The sequence below is a fragment of the Fundulus heteroclitus genome, chromosome 20 (assembly GCF_011125445.2).
Source record: "Fundulus heteroclitus isolate FHET01 chromosome 20, MU-UCD_Fhet_4.1, whole genome shotgun sequence".
NCBI lineage: Eukaryota > Metazoa > Chordata > Actinopteri > Cyprinodontiformes > Fundulidae > Fundulus > Fundulus heteroclitus.
Window position 1 is genome coordinate 14,203,701 of NC_046380.1, and position 24,398 is coordinate 14,228,098.

Genomic DNA, 24,398 nt, shown 5'->3' on the forward strand with positions numbered 1-24,398 from the left:
CAAACTGTAAGAAGATGGATGAAAGGCTGGCTAGATGGACAGACAGATAGATGGATGTAGTGACAGCTGGATGAATAAATTAAAGATTAGTTGGGTGAGAGGAAGGCACCTTTGGACTAAAACGTGTGATACAAAGATTTTTTTTCCCCATACTCACGTTCTTCTTTCATATTTAGCCATGCGTAGAAAAAAAAAAAACTAAATCAGATCTCAAAACGGTCCAGACTGAGTAGGAACCCTGCAACTAGAACGCAGCATCACCTCCAAAAAGTTCTGCTTTGCTGCAGCACTGTTGACTTAGACTGTTTGTGTGAGGGAACCGATACGTCTGTGAAGGTAATATGTACCGAACCAAACACTAAAATAACGGTTTTTGAGGCAAAGCACAATTAGTTTTATGTAAAAAAAACAAAACAAAAAAAAAAAAAACAAATCAAAATACTTTTCCCACTTGATATGTCCCTTTCCTTCAAAAGAGTTAGAGCTAAGAACAATAATTACCCACCTGGGCACCAGCTCACAAGGTGTACCGCATATATATATATATATATATATATATATATATATATATATATATATATATATATATATATATATATATATATATATATATATATATATATATATATAGTTATTAAATTGTGTTAGGATTCAATATCGTCACTATACAGCATTAAGGTGGCATGTCTGATTTCTCTTCCCCCACTTATTGAAATTCCTATTATATAAACCAGAGAGGAGTCCCAGCAAAACAAAAATAATCAACGAACGAAACACAAATGTGAAAAAACAATGTAAATAACCAACAGACGAACGGCCTCCTCCCCGACCGCACGCTCCTCCCCCTTCGCTTCTCAGCTGGCGATGGCCGCGGGGGGGCTTTGGGGGGGGTTCAGGACGGTCGGGTGAGCTGGTCCAGACGTGGCGACACCGACCCGGTCCAGATGTACAGCGCAGGGAAACGTAACTTACATGTTTAGCTCATTTTTCGCACGTACAGTCGTGATCAAGGCACAGGGATCTTCTACAAGTTAGTTTCTTTTCTTCCATAAAGTTGTACAAAATAATACATTTTACAGTCTGTACAGGAGAATAATAGTCCAGCAGGAAACGAAAAGACAGACGCGCTTAAAGCCGGGGCGGGGAGGAGGGAGGTGAGGGAACGAGACGAGAGGAAAGGAAGGTGGGAACTGATGAGGAGCTGGAGCATGTTGGCGTGTATCAGTGTGTGTGTGTGTGTGTGTGTGTGCTCCCAGTTATAAAATGTTGCAGCCAGTCTCTACCTTCATGCTTCCCTCTTGCTGTTTATCCTCAGTAAGTCAAACCTCTTCTTTATTTTTCACACGTTGAATAGTTGTCATATAGCAGCAGGGGTAAATTAGGACAAGGGTGCAGAGTAAGATGGTTGTGTGTGAGTGTGTGTGTGTCATGGTGGTGGTGGTGGGGGGGGTCATATGGTGCAGCTCTCACACACTGTGAACACCAACAAACAACATGGGGTAAAAACTAACAAAAACTTAAAACTTGAATTGTGTTATTACAGGAATATATAATATTTATATGTATTTATATATATATATATACATATTTATATACACACATATATAAATATCTATATATATAGCTTGGATTTTCTTTTTGCACAGCATTAAGTTCACTTGTAAGCATGATTCTTATGCATTGTAAGATATTTTTTTGTTTTGATTGTTTCTTTGTTTTCTGTCCGTTTTCTTCGACTGGGTTCCTGAAGAGCAGATCATGAGAACCGCGTGGCTTCATCTCCGAGTCACGCTCACGTCCCCAGACAGCCATTAATCGATTAAGTCTGTCCGTGCTGGGCACAGGGGGGAAAAAAAAACAAAACAAACAAAAAAAAAAAAGCAAACAGCTGACAGCCCGCTCCTCCGTTTCAGCTCGCCACCATCCCATCCCGTCTCTCCTCTCCGGCACGCGGTGAACAAACCCCTGCATCTCAGGAAAGTTTGAGCGGACCTCCCCCCCCGCTGACTGTTAGCGCAGGAGACCAGGGTGGCCAACGGCTGTGTGGTATTTCAATAGTCTGGATGTCTTATTCTGTAGTGCATGTGTACCTGTGAGCGGGTGGTCGTGTAAATGAGAGAGAGGAAAAAAAAACACAAAAAAAAAACGTCCAAACTGAGGGAGTGCAGTCCAGGACGAAAAGTTTTCTCACTTTTCCGGGGGGGTATGGAGTCGTATTACCAGAAGGATCCGGTGGAGGGGCGGTCAGACAGGATTGGTTGTCGGGTGAAAACCGCGGAGAGGAGACCGGCTAACTGGTCACGGTGAGGAGGGCGCCTGCTGGGTAAGTGGGGGGGGGGGGGGGGATCACAAGAGCTCGTACTGCCGTAGGTGCATCCTCTGTATGATGTCCCGACAGTCACTGAAGACGCGGCGGATGTTTTCTGTGTCGACGGCGCAGGTGAAGTGTGGGTAGCAGTAATGGCGACCGTCCCCGCTGGCTGTGCTGATCCTCTGAAAACACACAAAGGAGAAGGCGGGTCAGCGAGTCGCCCCCCCCATCACCGCACCGCTGTGTTACGCACGCTCAGGTGTGCGATAAAACGCCGGATCGGTCTACTGTCTGGAAAGATAACGCCTGGAGATGTACAAGCTCTGCATTTTGGCTATTTTAACACTTTCAGCAAGCACTGCTTCAAGTTAAACGTGTGGTATTTAATTGATGCATGTAGGAAACGCTGACGCACAAGCTTCAAAACACGCCTTCCACTAAAACCTGAAATGCATTAAAGTTTCAGGCGTTTACTGAACAAAAGTGAAGCAATAAACGCTACAAACAAGAATTAAAGTTGATTTAATCCATCAAAGGTCATTTTCCTATTAGGACTTTAGTTGGATGGAGTTATGACAATTATAGCTATTTATTTATTTTGGTACTCAGGACATAATCTAAGTTTATACTTCTTCTTTAAAAAAAACTAATAATTTTTATTGTCAAGTTTTACCTTATTTTGTTTTTGCAAAGTACTTCAAACAGATACAAATCCATCGATTTAATTTTATTTAGTTTTGTACTTAAGAGAAAATGCAAATACATTTATTTTGTATTGCTTAAATTATTTAAAAATTCTTTTATGTTTTTTATTTTGTATCGCTCAAGAAAAGTGACAATGAAGAAATCAGTTTTATTTCATCTTTTACTAAAAGAAATATACAGTTAGTGTTTTTGTTTCATTTTATACTAGTCAAGAAGGTAATTATTGTTGCAAAGTTTTTTTTTTTTAATCTTGTTTTATTCTACGTTATAAAATGACAACATAAGAAAAAATATGCCAACATCTATCTAAGATCTTTAACAGAAGGGACAGTTCAACTTTAAAACTGGTATAAAAGCCATAATTATACTTAGGTGGGCATTTGTATTATAAATCCAAATTTATATTGGATGATATGTATAAATATTTAGTTAAAAGTTAAGAACCTCTAAATTTGAGCACAAGGGAGGATAAAATGAGATTTTCTATGTACAGTAAACTGGAGCACATACAGCAGCTTTATGTGTCAGAACCAAACTAAAAATATAGAATTTATTCTAGTAAATAAATTAAAAACTGGTTGTGCAAAACCCTAAAACTGTTTTTCATTAACCAGGAAAACAAGCTGTGTACGGACCAAAAACTCATCCCGTATGAAGTACTTTGCTCTGGTCACTCTGGGATCTTCCCCTGGTTCTGGTATTGCTGTTGAAAAGGAAGAACTCTGGTCAGCTTTTTACAGAAGGATTAAAAGCATTGGTTTTATGTCAGAGAAGATGTTTTATATAAAAAAAAGTAAAGCTATTAACATTTAGCGTGTATTATAAACATCGGATCACAGCTGAACATGCACAGACCAACATACAACATGCACTGAAACACATATTTAACAAACCCGTCCTATTGTTCTGACAGATGTTTCATTTGTCAGCTGAAAAAGTTTTTATAAAACAAAGTCTAAAAAAAATCAGTTCAGCTGCTTTCAGCCTAAAAAGCTTGAATCAGACCAGATGACACCAAACCTCCAGATTTGGTAACTTACCATCATCAGGCGTGGTGTAGCGAGCAAACTCTGGGAAATACTCCTCGATTTTAGACTTTCCTGCCAAAACCTTCTCGGCTAGAAGATCCTGCTTGTTCAGGAAAAGGATTACCGAAATGGTCCGTAGCCACCTGTGGAAAGAAAGGACAAATTCAGGTGTGGGAGTGAGCAAATTTTGTGTTTAGAAGAATAATAATAAGTAATTGCTTCCACAAGAAGTCTTCTTTCTATATAGAAAAAAGCTGTAAAGCAACACATTACAGGGAGATATTTAGCTTAAAAACGTCTCTTCCTGTCTTTTAATACATTCATTAAAGCTAGACAGGAAGAAAAAAAAATGCTGCACCTGTTGTTCCAAATGTTTTTGAACAGATTGAGGGCTTCCTGTAGTCGGTTGGTCTGATTGTCTTCTCTGATCACCATGTTGTAGCTGCTACTCGCCACCACAAAAATGATGGCCGTCACATCTGTAACACACGCACAAGTCATCGCAAAAGTTAAAAAATAAATAAAAAAACAAAACAGAAACAAGAAAAAAAAACGTTCCTCTTCTCAACTATGAATTCCACTGTACGTTTTTGTTACAAATTCAGATATGAGAGCCTGCATAAATTAAACTGTAAATTCAACGAGATCTATCTATCTATCTATATATATTCATGCTAATTATATATAAAGACATATTTATTTTATTTAAAGCAGCAAAGAGAACGTCCAACCATTAAAACACTGGATCCATTTTCGGCGTTCGTCCCTCTGACCTCCAACGTCGAACATACTGTAACACACAGGAAGTTAAAGTTTAATTTAATGCAACAAAAAACTAAATGAATAAAAGGCATAACAACAACAAACTTTTATACTGGAAAAAAAAACCACACAGGCAAATAATAAGGGTACATTTTATTCTTAACTTAAACGTTACTCAAGTACTTTTATTTTGTGACAATAACTTTAACTTACTGAAAATTAACTTTGTCAATTTGAAACTTTGTTTCAAAGATCCCAGATGTCAGAACTCTGCATCTCAAGAGGTCCTGAAAGAAAGGGGGAAAACGAGGAAGTGGGAATGAGTGTAGAGCAAACAGGAGACGCAATAAAACGTCGTCGTCATTCTGGATACACGGACATATGGGAAAAAAACCTTCCACAACAACGCGTCTCTGCTTTGAAGCAAAACAGGACCTGAGGCTGAGCAGCTCGATTCAATGGAAGAATTTAAATGAGTAAAGCCTCACTGTATGGTTTTTCCTCCTTTAAATGTTATTTATGTTTTGTTGTGATGCTCTACATCAGGGGTCACCAATCTTTTTGAAACTGAGAGCTACTTCATTGGTACTAAGTCACACGCAGGGCTACCTGTGCTGACATTTGAACTAGAAGAGTCCACGCTCATCTTAACTTTACGTAATATAAATATGTTTTTAATGCTTTTGTCATTTTTAAATCTATGTAAATACAAGTGTGATTAAAAAGGAAACGCAACTGAATAAAACAGCATTTTAAATGGTTGCGATATTTATTTAAACAGGCTTGAAATGATAATAAAAAAGGGGTTAAAAATCCCAAAGTGGACAAAGACAACTTAAGAACAACAACTTCTTATTCATATCAGGGTAAAAAAATGGGGACAATAATTAAAGGTTTCTCCAATCCTCTAGGACTGCAGCTTTTATGTGTGTCCACGGATCAACACGCCTAAATCAAACGGCTGCTGAGTTTGTTTTTCTCTAATTTAGCGGAAACTCCTACTGTAAAATAATTATTTAGCCCTTTGGTAAAAGGTAGCATTTACAGGCGTCCCGGAGATAAAGGAAGAAAACATCTCCTGATCATGAAGGTACACAGCCACTGTAGTGTCCAGTAGAAAGGATGCAGACTGACTGATAAATAGCTGTATCCGTATTCAAAAGAACCACAGTGCACCAGCGGTAGGGCTGAATTAGGCTTTATAAGTTTAATAAAGTGTGTTTTAATTTAATTCATATAGAAATGGTGCTGTAATTCCATAACACATTTATTTAGACTTTCTTTTTCTGTCAGACATTAATGTTTCAGATCAGGTAACAAATTAAACAAACACAGAAACCACTTCCTAAAGATGGTTCTTTAATATAAAATAGCTGTCCAAACCAAGCTGGCACCATGGGAAAAACTACTTTCCCCTTTCATCTGATGGGTGGTTTTGCCACAGTTGCCTTCAAGCATTTGCAATAATCGGCAACAAAAGTCTTTGAACAGCTGTTTTAATCCACCTAAATTTGAGGGATTTATAGCGTGAAAGGCCCGTTTAAGGTCCGGGAACAGCATCCCAAACAGAATTAGGCCCGGACTTTGACTAGACCACTCAAAAAGCTTATTTTCAGCCATTTAGATGTGGACTTGTAGGTGTGCTTTGGTTCACAGTCCTGCTACAAAACCCATATAGACCCACGCCTGAGGTCATAAACTGAAGGCTGGATATTTTCTGCTAGACAACAGAATTCATCGTTCTACCAATTAAAGCAAGTTATCCAAGTCTTCAAGGAGCATAGCTGACCCGAATGGGCAAACGTGACACATGCCTTTTAGGTTGTTTATCGGTCAACATTGATCTTCAGTTTGGAAACTCTCCCATGGACGCTATTGTTGCCTCTTTCTTATCGCTGAATAAGGTGGCAATGACTTTGCTTCTCATCTGTTCTCAAATTTGTTTAGATCAGGGGATGATGTGTTGTCTTTTGACATATTTTAGCCTTTCCCCCCTAACAAATTAATGAATCACTGCATTTTGTGTATTTTCATTTCACCTTTTGTGTTTCATTTGTTTAATATTGAAATTTGTTTAAAGGCCTGAAACATTTAAGTGTGACAAAGAAATTGAACCCAGATATAGGCGGGAATACGCCTTCTCACCACACTGGATAATAAACAAAGCAGCCAACAGTGAGGGGAAGTGAAATTGTTTGCTGGTGGAGCAAGTAACCAGAAAATAAAGCTTTTCAAACTAATTCTCCCTGAAATGACTTTATTTTAATTAGCTAACTTTTAGGGCTGGGCGATAAATCGATTTATTCGAATTTACAATTCTTTAAGATTTTATTTTTGGAAAATCTGGATTTTATTTTGCCAATACACTCATTGGGTTTCCATGAAGAGAACAGCATGTGATACTGAATATATGTTTTGGCAAATGTATTGTCAAAATATTGTTAAGTAGAAACTTTTTTTTTACCATAATACAAGGTACTTCATTTACTTATTTACTTTTTTTTAACTTAGTTTAAAGTTCACAAGTGCAGTGAATCCTGTTCTTAGCTCAATGTGTAATACCACTAGCAGCAAATGTTTTGTTATATTTTCATTGTTTAGAATGGCACGGCTGCCATCTTTTTTTACAAGCTTGTTTCACAGCTTGTTTTTAGTTGCACTTTGAATTCAGGTCAACTCCCTGATGAAATGCTTGACATAAGAGCAAGGTTTTAAAATTATTTCTTTAATTTCTTTTTATGAAACAAAAAGGAGGGGAAAAAAAAATCGATTAATCGGATTTGGTATGATAAAATGGGAGATTTATTTTTTAATCCATATCGCCCAGCCCTACTAACTTTTCCCATCGTTGAGTTCTGTGAACAAGGCGCCTAAATCATGTTTGTGTTAAATCTGTTGATCTCCTGCGGTGGATGTTACCTGATCAGTGGGCGTGTAGTCGTTCTGCCTCACCACGTCGATCCTGTCTAAGAAGCTGCAAACAACAAGAGAAGAAGAAAAACCCTTTTAGCGCCAAGCTTTTTACGCACACACGTCCACACAGAGAGCCAGCTGCGCGTGTTTTTATGGTTACAGTTCCCCCACACGTCCCGTTTAACGCACCAGCAACACCTACAGAGTCTGTGCACAGTCAACGGTGAGAGGATGAGGAAGGGGAGAGCAGGTGTGACTAAAGCGCCACAAGGGGGCGCTGCGTCTGAACTTGCTGTGAGACCAGAGGCAGCCGGTCTGAGTCACCAGGAGCCTCGTCAATGGAGCTGCTGTAGTAGTACAGGAGTACAGCAGGAGGAGTGTGGATCTGTGTGTGTGTGTGTGTGTGTGTGTGTGTGGGTGGGTATGCAGGGCCGCAGTGCACTCAGACTCGCAGACTGCCCACCCGTGGGTACGTTAATTGTTTCGCTGCACTGAGTGACGGAGCTCTGCTGCGTTTCAAGGTGTGCAAGTTGCTCTGGTGCTTTCAGGACGAGCGAGCCGTGGTCAGCTGCTCCGAGGTGTTTGCTCCATCGAGTCAGGGCCTAAAGAGGGAGGTCAGTCCAGATACGCTTAGAGGAAATCTTTAAAACTACTGTGGCAACGACCCCCCCCCCCCTTTAGAAAAATCTGAGTGCTGAGAATCAAATCAACACAAAAAAAAGTTTTCTTCAGGGTGACCAAGCTGCCCGTGTGGGTTTTAGACGGATCATTTACAGGCAAAGCGCCGCAAACAGAATCCTCTGCAGGACAGTGCAGACTGTGTATCTGTCACATATTTAAGGTTAAAAGGAAAGGAGCCTCCTCAGTCTTTATCTTATGTGCTGCTTAGCAAACACGATCTATACAAGAAAAAAAAAAAAGGTCAATGGACTGAGTTAAATTCAGCAACAATCATTTCAGGCACAATGGCGCTGAGATATGCGCACGCTTACGTGTTTAAATTCGCTGTAATTCACACTGAGGTCCCTCCGTAATGCCACATTTCTCCACAATTAAATACTTTTTTGTGCCTTTGTGCACAAAAAAGTTTTTTTGTGCATAATTCAACACATCCTAAAGAGAAAAATTAGACTAATGCTGTTTTTAAGGCTCTTCCTAAAATCCAGGATTGTTAAATTTGATGAAGAGGGTTTAGAGACACATGATAGCAACAAAAATAAATCCTGCAGCAATATAAAGTAGAAAAAATTTCTAATGCAAAATCATTAAAAATATAGCAGACCTCCAAGAAAAACTACAGCTCTATTAATAAGTCTATGATGAGCATTGCCGCACTGTTTAATCAACCTGTAGTAAAATATGTCCTTTGATCATATTGGATTTCAGCACCAAAAGCTGAAAAATCTGACTTTAGTAAAAGTTAGAGGCCAAAAACTTTGATGCAAAAATGGAGGTTAAGACATAATTCCTTTTTTTTTGTTGGTGATATAGTTGTCATTGTGCTACACGCTTCAACAGCTGAACTAAAATGAAACTCTCCAAATTATGTTTGTGTAAATTAAAGTCATTTTAAAACTAAATTAGAAACAGAAAAAAGGAAAGAAAAAAAGGTTATTAGCAGGTTGGAAAGAGAACTGGAATTCAGTATCAGACATTAAATCTCTCTATAATAGAGAGACACTATCCCAATCAGGTAAGAGTTTGTTTAAAATGTCTGTGCTGCTTTCTAAATTACAGAAATATATATGTTCTGTTTCACACTTAAAAGCAAGGTAGATGCACCCAGGAGGTATCAATTATATTATATAATATTTTTTGGAAATGGCTTCTGCAGTACAACGTAGCTCATTAGAAACAAAACACCTACAAGACCTACTGCACTGCAAAAACTAAACTAAAAGTAAGTCGAATTTTCTTAAACTGAGTGTATTTGTCCTTGATTTGAGCACGCAAATAAGATAATTTGTCAATGGAATACGATTTTCGCACTTAAAATAGGAACAACTCATCTCCATCATCTTATTTCAAGTGCAGGATGTCTAATTATCTTATTTTAGGGATCAAAATACTCATTCCACTGGCAGATAATCTTATTTACCTGCTCAAATCAAGGACCAATGCACTAAGTTCAAGAAAATGTGACTTATTTTTAGTTCTGTTTTTGCAGTGATACGGAAGTAAGGATGGAATATTTCATTTCTCTGTATAAAACGAAGCGCCGACACAGGCAGGTGTTCTGATTTCCCTCCATGTTTCACTCTCGACCTGCTCGATTTGTCCCCGCGCAGAACGGCAGGAAGGCTGTTTGTAGCCGGAGGACAGGTATGCGAGCTCCCTTCAGAGAGAAGCAGGAATGTGGCAGTCAGGGGTGAAATGTGACATTAGGGCTGCAGGTAACCCACCGAGCAGAGCGGAGCGGGACGGGGCGGGGCGGGGGTGGGAATGCGGAAGCCGAAAAACACTGGGCGGGTTACTGGACCAACGATGAGACGGTGAGTTCAGGAAGGGGGACGCAGGGGTGAGACAGAGGAGGGCAAGCAGAGAACAAATGTGCTACAACAAGCTTAGATTGAAGCCAGAGGGACTTTCGCTCAGTCTTCTCTGACTACGACACCTCTCCGGGAGTCTTTGTCGACTCTGTGTGCCGTTTCTAAACACATGCTGACCACAGCTTCCTAGGAGCCCTCTGGGTCTGACACAGACTCCTGGATCGGCGTAAAAAACAAAACAAAAAAACAAACGTATTGAGAAAAACAGAGCAAGAAATCTGGTTGCCTTCGACTGAAGCATGCCGTGACTTGGATGACTGAGAACCTGCGCAGGCAGAACAAGTGTGCGCTGCAGACAGGAGCTGCGTATCAGGCGGGGCGTTCAGGTACCATCGGCTCGCTGCGGAAACAAGAGGCTCAGCTGTTCCCACAGACCTGAAGCGGAGAGAGAGGCGTTTGGAGCCGGGGCCGCCTCACATCCACTGCCTAATCCTCTGCAATCATCCAACTCTGCCTTTTCCCCCCCCGAACAGTCCCCCCACAGAGCTCCCAGCTACATAAATAAGCTGGATGTGACAGAACCTGAACGCTGCAGCTCTAATCGGGACGGAGTTAACATGGCCGCCCGAGCCAAACTCCGTGTTTGTACGCGGCTCCGGTCTGAGGCGTCGGCACGCCCCAGCACAAACACGCCGCTCGCTTTTTTAGCAGCTCTCCCTATTAATAGGAGAAGTGCCAATAATAACCGCGTCTAGTAAGTCGAGCTGAGTAAAAGCGGCTGCCCCGGTAACAGAGAGGTCTGCGGTGTTATGTATAACCTGCCAGGGTTATTCTGGGGGAGCAGACAGGCCGACTTAAACTGTGGAAATACACACAGGGCGCTCGTCTGGAGAGAGAAAATAGCACAGTGTTTACACCAAGAGATAAAGTGGATTTTTTTTTTTTTTGGTCATTTTTGTTGTTGGTTTGAAGGCGAAACAGCTGTAAAGGGGCGATTTCATAGAAAGCTAAATTTAAATGGAGTGTTCGCCTATTTTTAAATGTTCCAAGTGTCCCTTTTTCTCTATCGGAGATCCGTTTGGCTGCAATAAGACTTCAGGCAAAAGTTTGAATGATTACAAGAGAAAAATATTTCATTTGCCTCTTTGCGTTTCTCTCCCGTTTTCGTTATCTTATATAAGAAACGAGCAGGAACGGAGTGCTGGGAAAACGTGTCCAGCGCTGTTACTGCCGCCACTGTATCCACTTCGCATTTCCAAGTTCTGTTGAATTTTTTTTTTACTTCCACATTTGACCCAAACCGCACAGAAATGGTTACGTGCTGAAGAGCACCCCGGCAGCAGCTGCATTGTGCCGTCTCAACAAAGCTGGTAACTCTCCCACAAAGCATTTAACTGATTAAAAGCGGAAGAATTAGGACCCAGGGTTACTTAGATTACAACCTTATCCTGACCATCAGGTCTAGATGGGATTTAGGTGCTTCACACAAAAACTGTAAGGAAGAAAAACCCTTAATATAATAAAATAATATATACAAAATATTTTAAAATCAAAATAAGAAATTTTGCAAAGCCCAGTTACCAGTTGGAGAAAAGTGTAATATTTTTTGATGTCATTATGTCTAAAGGATGATATTAGAAGAAAATAATAAAAAGCATTTAGGAAAAAAAAAAAAAACGTTTTAAATACATTTACAAATATATTTTATTGGAATGTTATAAAGCATTAAAATAGTTTCTCAGAGCGTAGGATTCGGTGTGAGACGGACGCAGAACATCTGGAAAACGTTGCCCTGGATGCGAGCTGCAGCGCGGTTCGGCTGTGTGAGGAACAGGCGGACAGACCGAGTCCCTAAAAAGCTCCTCGTCCACATCTGCCCTGAACCGCTTACAGCGTCTGGCTTTTTAAAAGCTTAAATATCAGCAGCATTTCCATCAGAAAAACAAAAGCTTTAAGTTTTGTTTTACTTTTATCACCAAGACGGAGCTAATTGATCTTATTTTTTTTGTCGCATTTATCTCAGTTAAATTGTTCTGTAACTGTTTGATGTTTCCCGACATAATCATTGTGTGCCTAGATGATCCGTTTTGCACTAAAAACTAAGATGAAATGGTTTTAAAAACAACAAAAGTCAGTATGTTCACATCTTTTTTTACCCCGCAAAAAGCATAAAACGGGACTTTTTTGTCCAGAACATATCACATGGACAATTGCATCTAAAAGCTCACGTGTAAAGAAAACTAATTTATTTAGGAGTAAAACGGAAAACGTCTTTCTGTGTCAAGCAAAAATGCAACAATGGTTCTAAATCGAAACAAAAATTAAACTGGGTCGTTTCATTTCTAAGCCGTTAAACGTAATGTCATTAAAATGTTTCCTTTTTAGTAATGCTCGGAACATTAATGGTATAGTTGTTAAACAAAGTAAGGGATTTATATTGTTAAAAACTCAAATCAAAGTCCAGATTCCAGGAAACTAAAAGATAACAGCAACATTTTTCAACTCTGGTTGCTTATATATATATATATATATATATATATATATATATATATATATATATATATATAATAAAAGCTAAAAGAAGGTCTCCAGAGCTTTAAATCCAGTCAGAAAATGGTGTTGAGGGGAGAGAAAAAGCTGCACGGCCCGCTGCAGGCAGAGATTCCAGGGGCTTCACGGCCTCTTTGTACATTAACGCCTCGACCTGCGAGGCCACGCTACCAAAGGCTTCACCAGCCGAGCCTTATTCTCTCACACACACCATATCCTGTGAGAGGGAGAGCGGGAGAAAGACGAGGAAAGAAAGGAGAGAGAGAGAGAGAGAGAGAGAGGGAAGGCTGTGTCTGACATTACAGCGCTGCTCCAAAAATAGCTCCCTGGCGCCCTGGCCTCCAGCTTGGTCGTCATGGTGACAGAACCACAGGCGCTAAAAATAGCAAAACGGCTCCAAATCCTGAGAGAGAGGGAGAGGGGGGGGGAGAGACTGAAAGAAAGACAAGAAGAAGAAGAAGGGAAAGGCCGAGCTACAGGAGAGAGAAAGAGAGAGAGGAGAAGAAGAACGAACGAACGAGGAGAAAAGAAAAGCAAGAAGCGGCGGCAGGAGAGAGGGGAGGAAATACGGCGAGAGACAAAAGAGATACAGAGAGAGCCATGCCTGGAATGGAGTGGGTTAGAGAGAGAGAGAGAGAGAGAGCAGAGAAAAAGGAGAATGAGACGCATAAGGGAGAAAATACAACAACAAAAAGATTTGACGTTTAACTGAAAATTAAGGAAAGACGGCCAGGAGGAACTGAGAGCGAAAAGAAACCAAGAAAAATAACGTAAATAAGATATGAAGCGTGAAGACAAATCCAAATGTCCAAAAAAAGAGCTCAAACATTGTAAGTAAAAGTTTAGAAAACAGCATCAAAAAGCAGCTAAAACTAGGAAAAACCAAGAATGCTGAAATCTGTGGACAAACAAGAATAATGTTAAGAAGCTAAGTGAGCGGTAGGGCTAAGTGTTAAAAATAAAAGCTAAAGTGGATGGACGGAAAGCCAAAGAAAAACTACCGAAGCAGCAATTCCAGCTAAACTACGGCAGAAAAGCTTCGCCTCGGACGTCTAAACATTTAGCCCTACGTGTGCCGCAGGCTGCTGATTAGTAATAATAGTAATAGTAATAGTAATTAGTCCTGCTTTGCTTCAAAACGTCTGTCTGCATCCATCAGGATAAACAATATCCACACATCTTTAATAAAAACAACAAATGTTGAGGTTTAAGGCTGGTTGTTTTTAACTATACTGTTATAAACAGGATCAAAAACTAAATAAAAGATGACTATTTTTTTGTTGTCAACTTTTCTGTAAATTTCATAGCTAGAAAGTTTTTTTTTAGTCAAAATAATAATAAAAAAAAATCATAAAAAAAAGAATTCATGAAACTTTAAGGCTTAAGAGAACTGGTTTCAACCCATGATCAATCACCATGATTTTTCTAAACGACCTCTCAAAATAAGTAACTATATTCATGCTTAAAAAAATTTCTCCCTTTGTTGTTTTACAGACTCGTTATTTTAGTGGGATTAGACTTAGACAACTTTATTTGTCATTTTGTATGCACAGAATGCGTACAGAACGAAATTTCGTTGCATACAGCTTGTAAATTGCAGTAAAAATTAAATTACAGTATAAGGTGCAGCAGTGATTTAAAAGTAAAACAATTTAAATGTAGACAATGCATTGTGTGTGGTCGTTCAAAACAAACTGGTGCATATCTGTAGGATGGAAACCAAGTTGATTTTTTTATTTTTTTTACAAATAGAAATCAGTAATGCTTATTTTATGTGTGTGTTCAGGAGCGTGCCCTGATGCAGCGTCGTATGAAACAGCTTTCATCCGCGCCGTCGTACCTCTGGCTGTGTGTTTAGGGTTATGCTCCAGCTGGAAGGCGAACCTATGGAGCCGTCTCGGTTCTTTTGGAGTCAAACAGCTTTCCTGCCATGATTCACCTATACTCAGCTGTAGGAGTTTAACCTTCACATCGCGTCACATCGGAGCAGCTTCCCCTTCCCTGCTGAAGAGAAACATCCCCACAGCACGGCGCTGCCACGGCCATATTTGGCCAGGGGCGCGGTGTGTTCAGGGCGTTATTTTTCCGTTACACTCTGCGTTTTGAACGTAGGTGGACGGCCACGTCTCGGTGGGTTTGGCTGTGCCAGACTGTTTAACTGAACAAAGTTCTGTTAGCTGCTCAAAGCTTAGGATTTTTGTTTTAGAACATAACTTCTGCATTAAACTAGGGCTGGGCGATAAATCGATTTAATCGATTAATTCGAATTTACAATTCTTTAAGATTTCATTTTTGGAAAATCTGGATTTCATTTTGCCAATACACTCATTGGGTTTCCATGAAGAGAACAGCATGTGATGCTGAATATATGTTTAGGCAAATGTATTGTCAAAATATTGTTAAGTGGAAACTTTTTTTACCATAATACGAGGTACTTCATTTACTTATTTACTTTTTTTTAAACTTAGTTTGAAGTTCACAAGTGCAGTGAAGCCTGTTCTCAGCTCAATGTGTAATACCACTAGCAGCAAATGTTTTGTTATATTTTCATTGTTTATAATGGCACTGCTGCCATCTTGTTTTACAAGCATGTTTCACAGCTTGTTTTTAGTTGCACTTTGAATTCAGGTCAACTCCCTGACGAAATACTTGACATAAAAAGCAAGGTTTTAAAATAATTTCTTTAATTTCTTTTTATGAAACAAAAAGGAGGAAAAAAAAAATCGATTAATCGGATTTGGTATGATAAAATCGGAGATTTATTTTTTTAATCCATATCACCCAGCCCTGCATTAAACTTCTCCACAACTTTATCTTTGATCCTTGATCTGTGGAGGCCGTTCGTTCTAAAGCGCTCTGAGGCATTCACAGATCAGCTACATTTATATTATATTACCGACGCGCAGACTCCACTTATTAAGACTTTGGAAGGCAATCGGCTGCACTGCATTTTATTTAAGGGGATCAGAGTAAAGCTTACAAATGAACGTCACACTTCTTTCTTAGATTTTTTAATTTTTTTGGCAAAAATATTTAAAAACTATGCATCATTTCTTTCCACTTTATGATTAAGGGTCAACTTTAATTTGTCTATAACCGACAATATAAAATCACTATAAAACGCATATAGAGGAAAAAGGGGTGTGAATACTTCGGCAAATCGCTGCTTTTGTTACTTGACTTAAAAAAGGTTCCTCTGAGCCAAAACTGCACCACCTCAAAACCCATCTGGTAAATATAGTAAAGTTCTCCAAGTAAAGTATAAAATAGCTAAATCCTTGTGCAGCTTCTTCTGCCGCTTCCAAATATATCTTCGTCTGCGGCTGGTCAGCAGTATCTCATGATGCGCCTGCTTTTCAAAAGCTCCTCCAGGGCCCATGTGCTAGCGTTTATTTCCTTTGTTTGCGTCTCACTCAAGCCACAAATGCCCCCCCCCCCCCCTTTCCTCACTCTCCCTGCATTTGAAAAACACAGCTCAGAATTTGGCTATAAAAGAGCTCGACAGAAACGGACGAGAAAGATTGATGACATCGCGCAAAAGAGACGCGCAGTCAGGTTTGACTGGAAACAGAGGCGGCACGTCTGGCACCGTCTCAAGTTAACTAAATCCGCCAGCCAGCGGATCGCGCTCACGAGGTGAAACATCATTATGACTGCAGGTTTTGTTCTTAAAAGCTAAGAAAAACCTCATTTTCACTTTTTGATGAGGAATACTCCTTTTTATAAACGCCACAAGCACCATTTTCTAAAAGAATTACTGATACAAAGGTTACTATACAGCCTCACTTGTAGTCTCTGAATTTAATTGTAATTTTCACACAAAGAAAGGAATATTGAAGACATGAACTTTACTGAGCGAATGCACAAAGCCCGTTTAGGGCCATGCGTGCGCCGTAGATGAATGAGAACGTCTACCAACCAACCGGGCCTTGTTTCTCAGATAAAACAAACACATGCCTCAGTCTTGTCACGCTCTTTGGACCTTGGATGTGAACTGCCTACAGTGACAGCGACTGAACTCAACACATCCTCGTGAAATCAAGGGCAACACCATCCTCGCAACAACACGTGTCCGTATAAAAGAAGCCTTGCTAAAAAAAAAAAAAAAACACAACGAGATCACACAGGAGGATGACTGAGCAAAAAAAAAAAAAAAAAAAGCAGCCAGGGAAGCTTCAGTGACTTCCTCTTCATCACAGACATGAAAAAGCATCACAGCCCATTCAACTTCTTCTTCCTTTTTTTCATTTTTTTTTATTATACTATGAGGTGGGCGATGTAATTCACCTTTATTAAACAAAAAAAAAAAAAAAAAAAAGGGAAGGTGGGGGATGACTTTGTCCGGTGCTGATTCAGGGTTGACATTTCCATTTAATGCTAACAACCTTCATCAATAATGCTGAAGTTGTCTCCCTCCTAACACACTCGCTCATTCTTTCTCCTTCTGCAGCCTGCCTGGGTTAAAAATAGCTCTTCCCTCTCTTTTTCTCCGCTTCTCCGTTTACATAAGCACACGGCGGGGGGAGGGGAGCACTTCCGGTCTGGCCACCCAGCCCAGCATCTGATCCATAAAGAGGAGAGGAGAGGCTTCTGTCTTGAGTTCAATCGTTGCCTCCTTTTGAGTCCTCGGCTTCTCCTAAACTTCCTCTGCCATCACATCTCTGATGGACGGTTTTCCTGACAGTCAGGCTTACTGCACGGATAAAGCAACAGGCACCTGTGGCCAAGCATGCAACATGTCAGTGACACACGAATAAAAACACAACCACACGCATGTCGGAGGTCATGTACTCCCAAGCTCAAGTCAAGTCTCGAGTCTCTGATGACTGAAACAAACCCTCATCAAATCAAAGTCTAGTGTCACATTTTCAAAGGCAGCATTGTTTAATGAGAGAATAAAACGGAGCAACTTTGCTGCCCGCCGTTATCTACTGAAAGTCTATCTTTTTCACTTTATTGGAGTCCTAATAAATACAACTATGCCTTGTCATGCAGTATAAAAAATGCTTTCCTTTTACATAGCTTCTATGTCCCTCTGGCTCCTTTAGCTTTAATTTATACAAACCAAACTGACACATAAACAGCTAACTTTCCGTGTCCCACATTCAGCAAAGGCGTCCGCACCGAGGGAGGTGTTGTTAGTGCCAGCAGGTAACGCTTAGCTTGCCGTGGTAAAAGTCAGAACTTTTCCCATCTTTGGTCCTAATCCCAAAAAGGTATCGTTCCTTTTTGCGGTTTTAACTAAAGATGATCAAAAGTAGTCTAGATTCATCTAGTTTACTGCCGAAAGAAGCTCCACGGCCGGTGCTAACTCTAGCCTTGTTTGCAGCTAGTGCTTAGCCAGTCGCGGTTTTCTCACACGGCCTAATAATGTATCTTCTCTCTGCATATCAAATCCAGATTAGTAAAATTAACAGGACAGCTCAATAACTACTTCCTTTCTTACTTTGAAATAAGAGTCTTAAAGATGGAACAAGCCGTCGAGTTCAAAGCCACACCGCCTGCTGTGTATTTCTGTGATAGTGACGAAATTTCTTAAAAAAACCTTTTGACCAATGTCTCAGTATGACTTGATTGAATAGACTTTTAAAGTGCCTTAAGAGGATGGGTTGTGAATTTACGGCATATAAATAAATAAATAGACAATTGAATCTTCATATCCAGGGCTCATAATAAAAACAAAAAACTTAATTCATCAAAATCACAAGCTGAATACTGAGCTGCATCGTAAATGCTAGCGGCTTTCAGGTGTCTGAAATATTTACACTCTTTAGGTTTGCATCTATGGACTTTACAAGGTTAACTACGACATCAACGTGTCCGAATATAGCTAAAACTAGCCCTGAATCTTCTCAGTGTCGAAGTAAAATCTACTGAAGATCTACATTAGTGTTAGGGCTCCACAACCTAAGGAAATTAATTAATTTATTGCTAAAAACTGTGACGATGAGATCGATTAGATATAGTAAAGTCTGTTCCTCAGTGTTTTAAGTTTTTTCTGGAGTCTTCACCTCACCAGCTTTATTTCTTTACCATTAATTACACAAAGGCCCCCACTACTCTAGGTGAGCTTTGGCATCTCAACCCCTGAAGATATACATCTGGTGTTTACAGCAAAGGGAAATATAGCTTATCCAACTGGTTAAACATGTAACTAATATGTGGCGCAGGAATTTTTAACGCTTGAAATATAATATCCTAGCTAGTATCAAACCCCAAGCAGTATTGTACATGTAGATATTGTGATGACGATTCAACATGCTTTACAGCTCCAATTAGCATCAGATCCAAGTGATTCCTTGGCAATTCACTCAGCATCACTCAAATTACTTTTAACATTGAGGTCCTTTTATGAGCACATGTAAAGCAGAAAGCTGACTGACATCTCAGTTTTATAAATATATAGCAGGAGGGAAAAGACATAAAATGCCAAAAATTTTCACTTCTGTGAACATTTTTGTTTTGGAGAACTTTTTGAAATGAGTGGACATCTCCCTGGTATCAGCCTTGAAAAAAAGTTACCAGCAACATCCATTCTTCCATCCCTCCGCTTCTAAAGTAATAATAAAAACTCAAGGCGGAAGGAAGAAAAATATTTAAAATGGTGTTGATTTTAGAGAGAAGCACAAACTGACTAAATTCAATATTGAAAGGCTAAAGTTTCCCAAAAACAAGATATCTGAATTTGGTCATTAAGCGCTGATTGGTGCAACCCTAGTTTTAGTAACAATTTTCAAATTCAACATTTTCCTTTACGGAGCAAATCATAAAACAAATCTTTTAATACTTAGAAAAATATGTCCTTTAAGGACCACATAAACAATCAGCCACAGTACTTTTTGAATCAGAAAAAAAGTACCAACTAATATTCACCATAGATCTATAAGTGAATAATTTAATTTGAAGTCAAGTTAAAGTGAGTTGCATCATTTAGCAGAAAGGGAGCCATTTCACTGTCAAAAATCTGATATTTATATTGTTTCAATATTACTGAAATAAATGCTAAATTAACTCAAATAAAGAATCGTAAAATCACTATGTCTTACTTAAAGAAGCATGCCAATTTATTGCATAAAAACACACAGACGCTTTAGTGTAAAACAGTGATAAGGCTTTTCAAACTCTGCACACACACTCATATGCTTTAGCATTTCAAAGTTAACGTTCAGGTTATACAACGCTCTCATACTGCGCCGGTCTTTCTGTCAACAACCAGAAACCTTGCAGGAGGAACTCGTCAGCTACATGATAGAAAAATGTAACTCGTTTGCCAGCAAAGAAGTGCAAGCTAACCCAGTACACAGCAGCAAAAATGTTCAAGATCCTCCAGGAACACAAACACACACACACACACACACACACACACACACACACACACACACACACAGAAACATACCGTAATCAAACAATATTTCACCTTTAATTGTTTTCATACAGCTCCATTGTTCACACTAGCTGTCGGCTCTAGATCAGTTCACCCGTGCGCCAATACGTACCCACAGTTCCATTTTCAATATCTTAATAACATGCATTTACGTATTTTTCTTCATAGTTAGGTATTATAATAGATTAAACAAATGTGTAGTGATACAAAATTCCCCAATTTCACATCAAATTCAATCTAATTGTATGGAAATTGCAAGGATATTTATTTTTTCAGATGGCATTTTCATTTAGAATGATTTTTATGCCTGTTTGGGCAACTTGACTCCTATGAAACATGACAGACATCTTTTAAACCAAACTAACACCCGGAGACCTCCTCTGCTGAAAGATATTGTTTACTGGGCTCAAAATAACATCCCTTTAAAACACAGATTATGCGTAAATCACAGAAAATTACGACAAATCCCGCGTTGTCAAAGCGTTTACCTACGAAACGTCTCCCTAAAGGGTACGAATTGAAGCCTGGTTGGTTTGAAACATCCTGCGGCACCCGACTCCATCTCGTATGACCAAAGGTACAAAACTAAAACACACCTAAGCGGAAAAATGCTTTTTGAAACTAAACTATGACAAACTACACGATTTTAGAAAACAAATGTATCAGATAAGATACTGAACTGAGGAGAGTTTGAGCCAAATATATCCATAGTTAAGGCTACTCAAACAGTACAAATCTGTGAAAATTGATAATAATACATCTGAGGGTCGGCTACTTCAGCCGGTTCCAGAGGACGTGGATCAACAAGAACATTTATGATGATTTAGTAAAAATCCAATGAAAAGTATAGCACCACGGTTCTGATCGAATGGGATCAGCCACCAGTCTTTGTTGTTTTGCTACATTCAATTGGGCCATGCCAATTGAATGTAGCATATGGCTAATCTGTGAATTACCGCAGACATACAACGGCAAAGCCATTTGCAGATTTGCCAGAAATAATCTGCCACCGGCAATGTGCAAGGACAGCATGTAGAAAAACAACAGCAACACAACGAAAAGCCAATGCAGTAGAGTTCCAGTTTAAAGGAGGGGAAACGAGAATAAACAGCAACACGCTTCGGTCATGGTAGCTTCAATGCTCCATTCAATGTCACTGCGGAATAAAACGCTGCCTTTAATGTCATTAGGCAACCATTTCCGTTTGGTGTTAGAAAACAGGGTCTAATTACATGTTCATCTAAGTGTTTCTTTTTTTACGTCACATAATCCGATTTTAACTAAGGAAATGCGATTACAGGAAACGTGTAATGGCTGGGTAAAGAAAAAATTCTTTGGTTTCAGTACAAAAATAATGTTTTATATTATACTTTATAGAATTACTGTGTTTCTCTAAGAATTTTTTTGAATTAGAAAGTTTATAAAACGATACTTATCTAACTTTTCCCTCCATGTTAAAAATGACCAAAGGCTGCTCCTTATTCAACTTAGCAGGGAAAGTCAAGAAATTTGGGTAAAAAATCCATTTATGACATTAGAAAGGTTGTTTGCCCTCCCCTTAATTAGTGGCACATTTGTAAGGAAAATGGATGTGTGGGCCAAGTAGCACAGTTGAGTGTACGGGTTGCCCCCCTTGTATAAATTCTCAAATCCTCCCTCTTCTTAGCTTACTCTGCTACTGACTCTTTTTCAGTGTTGTTTATTTGAAATGGATGACAGAACGTCTGAAGAAGTTCAGCAAGCGTAGAGCCCCCAGTCACGTTGTCTCCGCTTCTTTAACCAACGGCTTTTCTTTTTGTTATGTTTTTTTTCTCTGTTAAAATCAGTCCGCAGACTATCACCGTTATTCTTCCTGGTCGTCCATGTTTATTTACTCTGAACTCACGTTTGATCCTGACAGGATTCGCCAGATTTCCCGTCTGACATCTGAACGATCTTAAGTGAAATCTGTTCATGTGTAGCGTGTTGAGCTCGCCGTCTGACGGGACAACACACACTGTATGACCAAACCTGTATTATTATTATTATTATAAGATTTTTTATCGTTATGTGTGGTGTCCCTCAGGCTTTGAAAATCGGCCGACTATTTTTAAACCCTGCCGTGTGAGACCAGCCTCAAGCTGAATCTTTTGTCAGCTATGATCAGTTGACAGGACCGTTAATAACATAAATTTTAGGTTTGGTATAAGTTGGGTATTTAAACTTGGGATTTAAAGTCGATTTGTCCATGGTTACCTCGAAATAGGTTCACTGAGTTGATGTACAACTCGTTTTTCTCAGCATTTTTTCCCTCTTTGCCTTAATGTTGGTGGATAAGGCAAACATGCATCTGGTAACGATGGTTCCTGTGCTGGTCTGTCGTTCCGCTGCTTCTCTGGATGCATTCCCACAGCGGATCGTTGCAAAGTGCAGCCAAAGGGTTTGTTCGTCAAGCTAATAGCAGCTAGCGCTCGCTTATGTTGTTCAGGAGGTTCATAGCTGCGCCGATGCACGTTCAACAGCTTTACTGACTTTTCTAGGTTTCTCTGAAATATCCGTGCGTGTCGTACTGACCGTTATGTTCGTCAACGAGCCCAATTTCAGTGTAACTTTGACAACTTTCGGCGCAACGATCCATTACGCTGGAATGCGCTGGCGAGAACCCTGATGTTACACTAGAAAAACCGCAAAGCAAGACCGCAACAAGCAATGTTTACAAAAACGTTTTACTGAGAGGTGGAAGCTCCGTCAACCAAAAATACAATACTGGACTTTAATCTATGAAAACCCCCCATTGAAGAGAAAGTAGATTTTAGCAAGAGAGTAAAAGACTGCGCGGCGTTGTGGACTGTCTGCGGTCTGTATAGTCAAGCCTACCAATTTCCTACATTTCTTGTGGCAAATTCATACGTTTCCCAACTTCCTGCAAAAATTGACGAAGCAGAGGAATGGATAGTAGCAAGTGGTAGTTGAGCGCCTAGCGCCGCTCAGTCTTCACCGGACAGACACTACAGACCTGTCAGTGTGGCGCAGAGAGCGGCTGTGACGCTGGGCGTCCTCCTGACTGCCTGCTTGGAGCAGCGCAGTGTATCAGCTCGCTGTTACATATTAAACAGTTCGATATGCCGAGAAAAATTTAGCTTTGTGCATACGTGTTCGCTGGACATCAAGTACGCGCGAGTAGGTGGGAGGCTTTAAATAGTAGTCGGCAGAAATCACTTCTGGAGTCATTCCAGACACAAAGTAAACTTGGACCAGACAACGTGACAGTTATGGGGTTACCATCCATGTTTACATATTTATATCTGATGGTGAAAAATCTTGATTTGTTGCTGAGCCAGTATACTTAATTTGTGCTGATCACATGAAGCTACACTTTGTATCTTATTTGGAGAGGACTAGTGTTAGAGAATAATAATAATAATAATAATAAACTTTACATTGGTATATACAGTATATCTCAGATTTCTACAGTTTAGAGTGTATAAAAAAACAAAAAGTAGAATTAAGTAAGAGGAAAATTAGAAGTGATTACAATAAAGTTAGTTTAAAAAACTTTTGAAGGACAGTGAAGTTTAGTCTTTATGGATATCTGTCTTAGATTTAACAAATAGTCAATTTGCAACCCTTACAGTTGCACATTTGTCTCAAGTTGTCTTTTGGTTTACTCGTGTTTACATTCGTACACGTTATACTTTATGGTAGAGAGGAGTTTATTACAGCCTCTTAAAAAGAAAATCACCAATATGATGATAATAACATTAAAGCAAGCAGAGCTCTGGAACCGGAACAGTATCGGTAGATATCCAAATTACGGCAGCGGGACTGGAAGTGAAAAACTGTGGATCGCTTAAACACAAAGAACACAAGTGAAGTGATCCCACTTCACTGGGGTTGAGGTCAGGACTGCAGGCAGGCCACTCCACCCGCTACATTCCCAAATCCTAGCAGTAATCCCTGATAAACCTGCTCTTTGGGGGCGAGCATTGGCATCTTGGATGATGACGTTAGGGTTGGGGTTGCAATCCCATATTTCCCTAATAGTAGAGATGTGGGATTTCAACTGGTTGCAGAAGCTCCGCCCAATATTTCTTGCATTTCAATTTGCCGTACATGTGATCATTCCCTAGGTATTCTGTAATGAATGGAGATTTAGCATTTGCAGCATTTCAATCTTAAAGGTATAGTGGACAATCTTCTTTCAGATACGAGTTCCGGTGGAATCACCTTATCTATTGGTTGTCCCACACGCCAATGTTTATGACTGGCTCACCTTA

General features: G+C 39.7%; 1 protein-coding gene across 2 annotated transcripts in view; it reads right to left on the reverse strand.

Moving 5' to 3' along the window:
* Window positions 1-1,020: 1,020 nt before the first annotated feature.
* LOC105935986 (guanine nucleotide-binding protein G(s) subunit alpha) overlaps window positions 1,021-24,398 on the reverse strand; it is a 38,273-nt gene continuing 14,895 nt past the window's right edge. The window contains exons 1-8 of one of the 2 annotated variants that reach the window (XM_036151685.1): window positions 10,644-10,735; window positions 7,726-7,780; window positions 5,020-5,093; window positions 4,776-4,834; window positions 4,403-4,523; window positions 4,057-4,187; window positions 3,652-3,719; window positions 1,021-2,493 (exon numbers count right to left, since the gene is read on the reverse strand). In XM_036151685.1, the coding sequence (XP_036007578.1) occupies window positions 2,347-2,493; window positions 3,652-3,719; window positions 4,057-4,187; window positions 4,403-4,523; window positions 4,776-4,833 (525 nt within the window). In that variant the 5' untranslated portion in view covers window position 4,834; window positions 5,020-5,093; window positions 7,726-7,780; window positions 10,644-10,735 and the 3' untranslated portion in view covers window positions 1,021-2,346. Of the gene's footprint in view, window positions 2,494-3,651; window positions 3,720-4,056; window positions 4,188-4,402; window positions 4,524-4,775; window positions 4,835-5,019; window positions 5,094-7,725; window positions 7,781-10,643; window positions 10,736-24,398 lie in introns of those variants that run through there. The other variant, XM_012876618.3, reaches the window with a different exon arrangement.